Source organism: Mytilus galloprovincialis, chromosome 12 (assembly GCF_965363235.1).
Source record: "Mytilus galloprovincialis chromosome 12, xbMytGall1.hap1.1, whole genome shotgun sequence".
NCBI classification, from domain to species: domain Eukaryota; kingdom Metazoa; phylum Mollusca; class Bivalvia; order Mytilida; family Mytilidae; genus Mytilus; species Mytilus galloprovincialis.
The window spans coordinates 51,502,643-51,515,460 of NC_134849.1; the positions used below are offsets into that span (position 1 = coordinate 51,502,643).

The following is a 12,818-nucleotide window of genomic DNA, read 5'->3' on the forward strand; positions in this document are numbered from 1 at the left end:
ATGTCGATATATAACAATGCACTTGGATTGTTTTTAAATGTTAGATTCATTAGTAAACAGTGTAACCTGTATGAAGTGCAGAACAAATTATTGTAAAACTTGTGTTTAAGAACTAATAATATAATTATCGAACAATTTCAAACTGTCTCAATCAATCCATCATATTGATCGCATTACCTTTATCTTAGATCAGAAAAAGTTTCATACCAGTGTTTCACTTCGAAAAATCATTTTCACAAAATAAATTTTAAGATAGTAAAAGAAATAATATTTCAAAATGCTAAAAGAAAAATTAATCTAGAAATGTTTGTTATGATGTCATGTAAAACGCAAAACTATATTTTTTCTCAAGTGAGTTCGACGGTTAAAGTAACGCCCATATTGTCCTGAATTTTTAAAATGAAATTTTACATTTTAACAGACTGGACACGATGGAACCGAATATTTTGATATATACGATAATGGAACATTATATCTAAAAAGTGCATTGGATTATGAAACAATAGTATGTGGACTTGGAGATAATGGAATGCTTTACCTCAATGTAATCATAAAGGTTAATTGTTATTTTTATCTAAGTTTTTACAGTTGCAATGTAAATGCATGTCTATATTGTAAAAAGATAAAATTATATCATTTATACAGCAATAATAGATTGATGGGACGTTGTATTGCTTACAATGTGTGTTCAGCAGCGTGGTTTTATCTAGTGACGTCTTGTATGGATTTAAGATATGACAATTGTACCCTATTAAAACCATATTTACAGGGTAACAGTTGTGTTTGAATGGTAACAATTGAGAACATATCTGTTTTTTTTTCAATCGCCTCATGACTATTTTCTACTAATGAAATTTGATATATCAATGACAATGAAAAATATGAAGTACATTATAGCTGAGCAAAACATATTGGTTTTCTTCTTTAAGATCTCGGGGAAGGCCATTTTTCATAATGTTGTCTGTCTTTATTCAATTCCTGGTTTTATTGGCCCTTGATATCTTCTCTACATTTTTACCTGGCAGTACTGTGCTAACCGCGGAGGCCTATTAATAATCCCTCGTCTCCGTCCGTCATTCTATCATTCTGTCCGAAATAGCATTGGTACGAAAGTGTTCTTGGTTTCTATGAAAGGAAATTTTTTATATTTGGTATGCAGCTTCATAGAGGTTAGTTGCAGCGTGTTAGATAATTTACGATCTTCCGTGCAGCTTCTTCCTATTTGTCTGAAAGTTTAAAACATTCATTGTACATGGTCAATTTTCGTCCAACTTTTCGTGACTTCTATGGGAGTTAATGATTTTATAGTTGGTCTTGATCTTAATATTTTTGAGTTGAAGCGGGTAAACATTTATGGATTTGCCGTGTAACTAATTACTGTTGTTACTATGTCCAGGCCCGGTATCAGTCCCGTTTCATAATACAGTCGAGGTAAATTTACTATGATAATAGATACTGCTTTTCAGTGCAAAGTTTGAGATAGGCAGATGAATATAAGGAAAGGAAGTGTGGCATGATCCCAAAATATTCAAATCAAAGAATGTACCAATGCTGTAACTTAGGGTGGCTTATATTTATATTATGAATCAATGCTGTTATTTGTGCATAACTCATTGTTCTACTGATATTATACAACAAGTAATTAATAAAGTTATGAAGCGATATTTGGGCCCCAAAAGTTACACGCTATGGAAGATCTTATTTGTAGCTAATCTTGACATTCTCTTTGATGACTTTTAAATATGTTCGCCAAAACGTAATGCGTAAGCAATTTCAAAGTTATACTAGTATATATGTTCAGAAAGTGGAAAACAATAAATGATCGGATTGTTCACATACAAAAATAAGCAATAGCATATACTTAGAATAAACGCGCGTCTGGCGTACTAGATTATAACCTTGGTACCTTTGAAAACTATTTACACCACTGGGTCGATGCTACTGCTTCTGGACGTTTCGTCCCCGAGGGTATCACCAGCCCAGTAGTCAGCACTTCGGTGTTGACATGAATATCAATTATATGGTCATTTTTATAAACTTTTTGGAATTTTGGATCCTCAATGCTCTTCAACTTTGTACTTGTTTGGCTTTACAAATATTTTGATTTGAGCGTCACTGATGAGTCTTATGTAGACGAAACGCGCGTCTGGCGTACTAAATTATAACCCTGGTACCTTTGATAACTACTTACATGTACTTAATAATTGAACATTGAATAAAAGAATGTGTATACGCTATTGATAAAATCAGTAAAAAATAAATGATTGCTGTCAGGTAAAACCTTCGGAATAATAAAGATGGTATGTTTTTTTTTTACTGAAGGATGAAAATCCAAAACAGAAGACCGCAACATCTTCACTGACAATGACAGTAATAGATTTAGATGATGAACCACCAAAGTTTGTTGACATGTTACAAGGTTGTAACAAGAAATGTAAAACTTGTTACACGAAATCGTTCATTGGTAATACATCGTATGAAAGTAAGGTTTGTATGTATGTTAATAGAAATTTGTGCGTGCATTTATAATTGGGATTGCTGAACCATGAATATAAGTGGGTACAAATGCATTAAGGGTTGGTCAGAACAGTCAATGTACAACTAATCTCAAATATTACTTTAAAATAAAGTTATTATAGCTTTAACATGATTGATTGATTGATTAATTATTTAACGCCACTTTCAGCACTGTTGCGCTAATTTGTGGTTGTCAGTTTAAATTGGTTAAAGAAGCCAGAGTGCCCATAAAGAACCACTTACATTCGGTCGGAAAACTTAACTTCCTAACCAATTAAGATTGGAAAAGATCGCACCTGCCACATGCCAGATTAAACTGATAAAATGTTGACAGGTTAATGAAACAGAAGTTCGTCTCCTCAAACCACCCACCCACCGAGTTCTCTGTAGTGAAATGAAAACATGAATGTGTTGTTACAATTTCCAGTTCATCGTGGACTAAAAAGAATAGACTGGATATATAATTATATGTAAACATTAATTTTTAAATGTTCATTTTAAACATAGCCAAGGCTCCGTGTTGGGGACCGTACCTTGACCTATAATGGTTAACTTATATGAATGGAGACTTGAATGGAGAGTTGTCACATTGACACTCATACCACATCTTCATATATCTATCTTAAACATATGCACGATAGAGTATATAAAGCTCACCAAATCTTTGATACTTTTTGGAAATTGCTTAGTATTTATTTAAAAAAAGAAAAGAGGCACAGAATCAAAATATTATTGAAAGTTGTTCCATATTTTGCTTCTGGAATCAAGTTTTATTTAGTTTTCTTTTAATACTGAACTTTACTAATAGTTATCAAAAGTACCAGGGTTATAATTTTATAAAACATTTAAAACTTATGCTGAAACTTATTTCTTAAGGGTGAAATAACAGTTAATCCTCCATTGATAGCCGAGGACATATACAGTGTCAACGCATCTGTGATATTGTATTATATCAGGAAAGGTAAACATACTGTATATTGTAAAAAATATGACACATCAAAAAGTCAATCCATCGATATCAATTCGTACTCAATATGTAATGGCTTATTCTTTCTAGTTATATATTATATGGGCATTCGTAAAAGGTTTTAACTTCGGTTCGAATTAAGTTCATGCTTTGATGTACCAAGAAAAGTAAAATAAGAAAAGTCCAACAAAATGTAAAACGGAAAGTCCCTTATCAAATGTCAAAATCAAAAGACATCAAACTAATGGAAAACAATTGTCATATTCCTGACTTGGTACAGGCATTTTCTTTTTGTAGAAAGTAGTGGATTAAAGATGGCTTTATAGCTAGCTAAACCTCTGACTTGTATGACACTCGCATAAAATAATATTATATTTGACAATAATGTGTGAGTGTATCAAACAGTCTTAATAGGTTAAAAAATCATAACTAGGGGAACAACAGTCAATTTTGTGTTAAAATCATATTCACTATAAAACAAAGAAAAACTCCGTGTTGAAAAACGTAGTTTGACCTATAATTATTAATATTTTACATATTTTTCACTTGGATGGAGAGTTGTCTCATTAGCACCCGTACTACATCGTGATTTCTAATATTAATGCATTTTCTGCTCAATTGTTAATTTCATCGGTTTTTTATTATATCGTAAGCAATAAAAAACCCAAAAAACTCAGCAGTATGAAAAAACAAACAACAGAAAGTTTCTACCAATTAAAAACTCATCATAAGATATCAATTACACGCAATAGATATCAATACTATAGGAAACAAAAATAAAAAAAATCAGAAAATGTATCTCATGGTTTATATACCAGTGTAGATCTTAACACAATATACAAATTGACTAGGGGTATTAACTATGGTTACATATATTTATATTAATTACAAGCCACATTAAAACCTAGGCTGACGACAGGAGTACGTTGGGGATCTTTGGCGTGCATATATACACGGCCATGTCCATTTATAATCTGATTTATCGTACTGTGAGATTGCTAAACTGTTTTGGACATTGAAATCTCTGGCAATCACTCTTTGATGGATCTGCATGTGGCCAATGTCTGTTGCAAGGAAAAAAAAGATAGCTGTTGTAGATTTTAAAATTGTTGCATTATTCAGTAATGGTTGAAATTATCCGTACTGAGTCCCTGTTCATCTTCTTTGCATAATCAACCTGATAGACGTAGTGTTCTCTATTTAATTTTCCTCGGAGTTCAGTATTTTTGTGTTTTTACTTTTTCCATGTTTATGCATAAACATTTTCTGTTGCAAACATCAAGCAATAAAGAATTTATGATTTTCAACAAACAATCTGCATTCCTATGGGATCAAACTTGGCCGACCTCTTCTTATCTTTATATGAGTCAGATTTCCATAAGACACTGAAAAACAAGAAGATAAAAGAAATCAGAGCATTTAATTTCACATTCAGATATATTGCATAAGACCTAAGACACAGTGTCCCTGACATATTAGGTAGATCAGAACCTTAAAAATTAAATTTCCACAGAGTCGTCAGAAGGAAAATGTGTACTATTTTATACCTAATGTCAAATTTTCCACTTCACATTTCAAACTCTTAAATGTAATTATATTTTAGTAACTCCAGACGAATATAGCAGTTTGTTTATGATAAATATAAACAATGGTACAATAAGCGTATCAGAATCACTCCAAAACGCAACAAATAATACTATCAAAGAAGATTTCATTGTGTTGTTGCATATTCAGGTATGGCGCATTTGATGTTAATTGTTTGTGTTTGTTTTGTGCATGTTTTATTTAAAGTTTGAATTAATGCTGAGAGCGCCTTGCCAGTAATATGTTATTTTCCATTCATAGATATTTATCTTATTTTTAATTTAAAAGATCAAAATTAAAGAGACTAATTTGCATAAACCAATGACTTCAATACCTCCAAATAATACCATAGACGGTATGGTTTGGCCTTTAGAAATTATGATTTGGTATAATTGCTTTCATTTTTATTACGTATTTCCATGTAATCTTTGAAAAGACAAGCATTAAAAAGCATAGATATTCCTGTCGGAAATTTTTCTGATTTATCATCATCGAATAAAAGTTGTACAGAAAATGTTTTGCTTCGGTTTTTCGTTTAACACGGTAGAAGAAATCAAGTTAAAAATGATTAGATATATCCCAGCAGGCCGATTATTTTACAAAGGTAGAGGCTAGAATATTAATTATCATTGAAATTTTGAAATCATAGCGTGTGAAACATATAAGCTAGAATAATACAGAAACTCTGTTTGTAGGCAATTAGTAACAGAACATTACTCGGTACTATGAATGTTACATTGAATCTAACAGTTGTTGTTCCACCAGAGATATCAACATTTCAAGCATCAACAATGGAGGAGACAACCACGGAAGAAGAAACAACAACAATAGAGCAAACAACAGTGTTGCAGACATCAACTGAACCTACTTCACCGGAAGTTAAAACTACGCATGCTCCTACTACAGCACCAACAATGTCCGGCAGTAAAGAAAATGATGATGATTTAATAGTCATCATTGTTCCGATTGTTGCTGCTGTGTTGGTTATACTACTAATTATAGTGATATTTGCAAACAGAAGAGCTGCAGCGGCAAAGAGGAACAGATACATAATGGAGAAAAAAAGCAATGATATAAGCGGCATAGAAAAACATTGATGAATGATATTTAAATACATGCTCAATGCAATTGTAACCTCTTTGCAAATGTTAAAAACACAGTACTATATTTAATATCCTTATAACTATTTATTGCAAATATTTTAGTGACCAATCGCTAGTAATAGAATGGAATATGAATTTGTTAAGCAGAGTCTTTAGAAGAAAAAGAAATAAGTCGAAATCATCTTCTTACTTATTCTTTCTGTTGAAGTACATGCCTTTCAATTATGATTATTTTTTTTTATATGTATTCAAAACGTTATTTCATTCTCATGGCATTGATTGTTTTGATGTTTTATACCACTTTTAACTGCATTGATTGTTTAGCGTTTTACTGTTTAGCGCTTAGAGTAATTTTGATTAGATAATACGATATATAAATATATACAAATATTTGTTTGCTCATAGTAGTAACGGTTACATTTAGATGACGCGAGAGGGATATAAGTTATTAAACAATTTAAACAAATCGATCAGAGCCGTTATTCATTCTAAATTATCCAGGACGTTAGACTTTTATTATAAGAAATCTTGATACATTAATGATAAACCTTTATTGATTTTTTTACGACAATATACACATTTTACTTTCCTGATATATATAAAGAGTATCGTCAATTTGCAATTAAAGTCCAGGCAATATTTCATTCACTTTGTTCCTTTGTAGTTTTTATATATTTTCGTCACACTTTTCCCCACGACTCTACAGATTCAATATTAATGGAGGCCGAATAAAACGCACACGTGATTTTATAGACTGTTGTTTCCTGTGAATGTTAAACTTTTTATTTTGTTCACCCGGATCATAGATCTTTTCTTCATTTTTATCATTCAACATTTAATAGCTAATTACCAAAGCAAAGCAATGTCATTAACATGCTATTTATAATTATATAAGATGTTACCTCCAGATTAGTCACGTTCAGCGCATAATATTTATTTTATATCAGATCAATTGAATGTTACAATAACAAACTCATTTATTTCAAAATAAAACATTTTTCAAATGATATAAGGAGGACGTGATTAGTAAAGAATTTGTTTGTATTATATCATAAATAGCCACTTAACATATACTATTGCTGCATAACCTTTATTAAGATAGTAACACAATATCTTATTGGATCATGTTGATATGGATAAAAAATAAAATTAAACCATAACATTACCATTCATTTACAATTGATGTGTAGAAGTTTTCCGTTTTCAGCCGCAGAATATTGTTCTTCTCTGGTGATCTACGAGTGTTTTTCCTCGGTCACGTAGCCACAGTGTACCATCAGCACCGGATATAGGTACCCCTGAAGCAAATAATAATAGCAAGACGTACTTATTCTAAAACCCGTACCGGATGCAACTATTTCCAACTATTCGCCGTATAATTCATCCGCTTCATGTACATACATTTTCTGTGTGAACAAAAATATAGTGTTTTTCAGGCTAAAATATGATATACCTTGTTCTACAAAAACATCAACGGAATATTCGAAGGATAAATGATAACAAAACCTATCTGATTAGATAGATTAAAGGAGAAAATGGCCAAGAAAAGAAAAAAGAGCCACCGTTAATAGTAGCTACATTATCAAGAATTAGTAACAAACAATGTAGTTGTCATCATAACGTAGAACACTTTGACCTTACCTGACCTTGCAATATTTTTTTTTCACCGCTGCGTGTATACTTATATTTGGTGATGATGCTACACACTGATAGTAGTCTATATGCATTGTATATCAAAAGATGTTATGGTCATAATATTTTTATTTAAATTGTGATGTATAATAATAGTTTTCTGTTTATAGGCTCATGATGTGACAAAATTGCGTTATACGACTAATGTAACTGTCGATGTAAAAATCAAAGTGAAAAATGACGAAACATCAGGAAAAAATGATGACGATTCAACCGGAAGTAATATTATTATGATCATACTTCCGGTACTAGCTGCAGTTATCATTGTAGTCACAATAGTGCTTTTATGGTGGCGTCGACAGCTGTGTTTCGCAAAGAATAAACATAATAACATTAAGGGTACCAATTTTTCTGCACCAGATGCGCATTTCGACAATACATATCATAATGTAGACGAAGCTAAAGCGACCGTAAAAGAAACGTCATATGACATTTTATTTGCGCAGTATGCAGATGTCAATCGTGCTAAGTTGTCTGCGGATATCACAGAGGAAATAGACCAAGAAGAAAGCAGCGAAAATGTAGAAGACGCTGAATACGATATATGTCATTTTAATGATGACGATGAGGAGAATCAAACTCCATAGAAAATTGTTATATAATGAAAACTGAATGTATATATTCCTGAACCTCTGTAAACATTAAATGAGAAATTCAATCTAACTGCATACTAGTCTCATCATTAAAATGTATTTTTATTAAATGTATTGCTAATACGGTGATGTGTTTTTGTTGTTATTAGATATCTGTTTAATCGAGATACTTTGAAAGAAAAAAAATGAATACTGGCATATCTATTACGAAATCCTACAAAAAGATATTATACATACAGTGCAGTTTATTAATATTGATTTTAACAATTGGTAACCGCTCTTTCTAAGTTTTTTTGGATATCAAGACGGTTATTAAACGATACAGATAAAACAAAAAGCCTAGCTCTCATTTACCGAAACAAACAAAAAAAAAACCCAAAAAAACATAAAACAAACCAAGATATATAAGGTATAGAACCACTACGTCAGGCCCGGTCGGAAAGGACATCCAAGAAAGTAGTAAAAAATTTCAAACAAAATGGTTCCTACGCATAGCTGTATCTTTGTCAATAGCGGGTATATTTGGTTAGTTGTGGTATTAAAAGAAAGATTCTTTTTTATTCAAATAAATCTTTCAACAAGGGTTCAACAGTGATTCAAAGTCCATAAGTTTATGAAATTTGATAGAAGGGCGCATTTGACCTATTGTTCAGATCAGAAATTCCTATTTTTTGTACTATCAAACTTTCGGAAACCAGTACGCTCTAATATGCAATTAACGGTATGTTGAATTTTTCAGCACAAGTCAAGATAAGGTACAGTTTTGACATGAAATAACTGCCACTTTATTTGAACTTAAGACAAAGTAGCCATTTATGCTCGAAATTGTAGAATTTAACATAGAAAGCAATGGGGCTATGAATTAGTGGTTTTTTACCATAACAGCGTAAATGCTAATTTTTCAATTAAAGCATGTTGAATGATTAAAATTTGTTCCTAAAAACGTCGGTTGACATTTCAGAGACAATTTCTTTTTTTAAATGTGTTAACATTATTGGTAACAGAACTCCAGAAGCGCCTGTACAAGGAGATAGATATCACCCAATAGTAAGGATATTCCAAGAAATAAATTATCTTGTATGATTGTTTTGATAAAGTTGCTGCTAACAAGAACGCTGTTGAACCAAAAGTGTCAGGTTAAAGCAATTTCTTCGAAAATTTTACACACTATATAATGATCTGCTTAACTTATGTTGGAAGTCTGTATCAGACATGATCAGTAATAGGTTCCATTTGTCGTTTCCTTACTCGAATCATATTTTCGTCGTGTGTGTCATTATAGAATGCGACTTATAAGCTGCTTTCTTTCACTTAAAATAAGTAATACGGCGGTAGCCACTTGTGAAACAACAAACAACTACCCTTCCGGAGCACAAGAATTAACATTTACTAAATCGTACCTTTCGTTTTGTCGTATTTCTTTTTCAACATGGCGTTTTCTAATTTTATTTGAACTTAAATTTTGGATTTCCGTCTGGTAAGTGAAAAAATTGTAACAAATATATATATTTCTGTGTAAAAACTATGGATATCTTCACCCCTGGTTCTCGTCATTGAAACAACCATGTTCGATGTCATCTTATATGCTTCATGATGTTCCAATACATGTATCCAAACTTTATAAATTTTGTTTTGCTAAATTTCATCTCAATTTATCAGCAATCTCTTTGTTACGAAACGAAATATTGCAACTCAGTGAATGCTACCGTACAATTTTGTTAGCTTGTATTTACTCCATTTTCATATGACAGTATTGTACAAGCCTATATAGTAAGAGTATTGCGGACTTTGTTTATCCGTTCGTGTGTTGTTGATATTGACAAATTCTTTGCACTTTTTAACTCTCCTCTTTGTAAAATATTGGAAAAACTATTTGAAACAGCGTTCAAACGAAGATGATTTGAAAATGAATAGGACACCTGTACAACCTTCAACAATTACAAAGTGTGAATTACTTCATACAAAAAGAAAACAAACGGCCTACAGTTATGCCAAAACAGTGAACAAAAAAACATAACATACAGAAACAGCCGCTAAATTTAAGGATCATGAATTAAACATGCACATACAGAATGTATCGATGCTAAAACATATTTGTGAGTGCTCATCCGTCTTCCATAACCAGGGACAGTTGATGTTTATAACATTTGCAAATGATTTTTTTTTAAATAATATGTTAAACAAAATTGTATCTAATTTTTAGGCTTGAAAAGATATTGTAGATCGCAGTATTTTGAGTAACTGCTTCTTAAAAGGACTCGAAAAATATATAATTGCCAACTTCATCTAAAATAAAATTGAGAATGGAAATATAGAATATGTTAATTGGTATTTCCTTGTATTTGTGTAAACACGATGTAGTCTCCTTTGAATACTTTAATATCTCATTCTACATCTTTGTACTGTTGGATTACTGAGTATTTATAAAATACCACGTTATTTGTTTACAAATTAAAAAGCAATGGTAACTAGATAGTTGCCGTTTGTTGTTCTTACATGTGATCTCTTGAGAAAAAAAAACAATCAAGATTTTATTTTAATTATTAATCAATCAAATTAGACGTTATCTTTTATTGCAACAATTCCCACTTAATTAGATCATATTAAATTCTATTGTGGAGTCGAATCGTTTGATACAGATATCTTTGAATATTGAATTTGTTTCTGTATGTTGTTGCTACAAGTTATTGGATTACACTGAAAACCCCAAATCAATAAAAGATAAGTCGATCATATTAATTTTTAATCATATAAAAATGTATTACGGACAGTGGGAACCCAATATGAGTAATATGACTTTAGAAATTCTATGGAATGAATATATTGGAATTCTAATGACAACATACATTGACGTTGTAAGTAAAATACTGAATAAGAAATCAACCAAATTTTCCTTCATGTTTATTTATATAGATATATATATATCAAATCTTACTTTTAAATTCATAATTTTTGGTTTTTTGTATCTAAATAATTTCACTTAACGGCACTATGTTGATTTTTTGTTGAAGTGTTGAATACATAATGAAGTAAGTATAAATTGTGTAAAAGCCTTTTGATCCAACCAAAAATGAAATACATGTGTCTCTGGAAATATAAAATGTCGTATTAACTACTTATTTCAAACCTAAGTGCTGTTCATGTGATTTATTGTTTCCACATTTCATAATTTCAAAATAAACATAGGAAAAATTGTTATAAATGAAATAACATTGAGAATGGGAACGTGGAATGTATCAAATGACAACCGGACCAAAGACAAAATACAGCCGACAACAAATTGTTCTTCAACACACACACACATGGACTGTGACAGACGAATAAATACGGCTCGGTTAAACATGTTTTTTTTTGAAGTTTTTTTAACGAGTGTGATAACAAAAAAAGATCGGGTATAATTCACAATTAGACAACTCTCCACAACAGACCAAATGACACAGAAATTAACAACTATAGGCAACCGTACGGCCTTCAACAATGAGCAAAGCATAGTTAGCTATAAGAGGCCCCGAAATGACAATGTAAATCAATTCAAACGAGAAAACTAACGTCCTTATTTATGTACAAAAAATGAACGAAAAACATATATGTAACACATAAAAAAACCGACAACCACTGAATTACAGGCTTGTGACTTGGAACAGGCACATACATACAGAATGTGGCGGGGTTGCACACATTCCTAGAAAGATATTATTATCGATTGAAGATAAAGATGTAATAAATTGATTTTAGCATATTGAAGCATATGCCCCTGAGCGTGGTTGTATGAAGCCATTATTTTCATAATTTCGCAATTTTGGAGAATTTTGTCCTGATGAGCGGTGTATCTTGGATTGTTTCTGTTAACTTTATTCACACATAAGCATGCTTTTGGATTTTTTTAGATTTAGAAATTGAACATTTATGATTGACGTCAAACAAAATTAGTGGACTTTTGATAATTCATGACTTTTCATATTGCAAAGATACATGTATGTCTTCATTGAAGGCCAGTCAGCATCAAATCGGGAATATGGCAGCTGTTTTACAAATGTTCTGTTGATTGATTGCGTTCTATTTTGTAAGTTTATATATGGTTTTCCCCGTTTTCAATTTACTTAGGAGTTAGGTATTTTTGTTTCTTTTATTTCGATAGCTGTTATAATTTTTCGCGATTCTTCATCAAAAGTAAAATCTCAAAAATTCTGAACTCTGAGGAAAATTCAAAACGGAAAGTCCGTGATCAAATTGCAAATTCCAAAGATAAAACACATCACACAAATGGACAACAACTGTCATATTCATGACTAGGTACATCCATATTCATATGTAGAAAATGGTGAGTTGAACCTGGTTTTATGGCGCTAAACCTTTCACTTG

General features: G+C 31.4%; 1 protein-coding gene across 3 annotated transcripts in view; it reads left to right on the top strand.

The window, feature by feature from the left end:
* The window catches only part of LOC143054160 (cadherin-89D-like), a 134,111-nt gene extending 125,529 nt beyond the window's left edge, over positions 1–8,582 (top strand). The window contains exons 7-11 of one of the 3 annotated variants that reach the window (XM_076227075.1): positions 422–556; positions 2,323–2,487; positions 3,394–3,478; positions 5,088–5,218; positions 7,974–8,582. In XM_076227075.1, the coding sequence (XP_076083190.1) occupies positions 422–556; positions 2,323–2,487; positions 3,394–3,478; positions 5,088–5,218; positions 7,974–8,450 (993 nt within the window). In that variant the 3' untranslated portion in view covers positions 8,451–8,582. Of the gene's footprint in view, positions 1–421; positions 557–2,322; positions 2,488–3,393; positions 3,479–5,087; positions 5,219–5,763 lie in introns of all 3 variants that reach the window. The other 2 variants (XM_076227078.1, XM_076227081.1) reach the window with 2 other exon arrangements.
* The last annotated feature ends 4,236 nt before the right edge of the window (positions 8,583–12,818 follow it).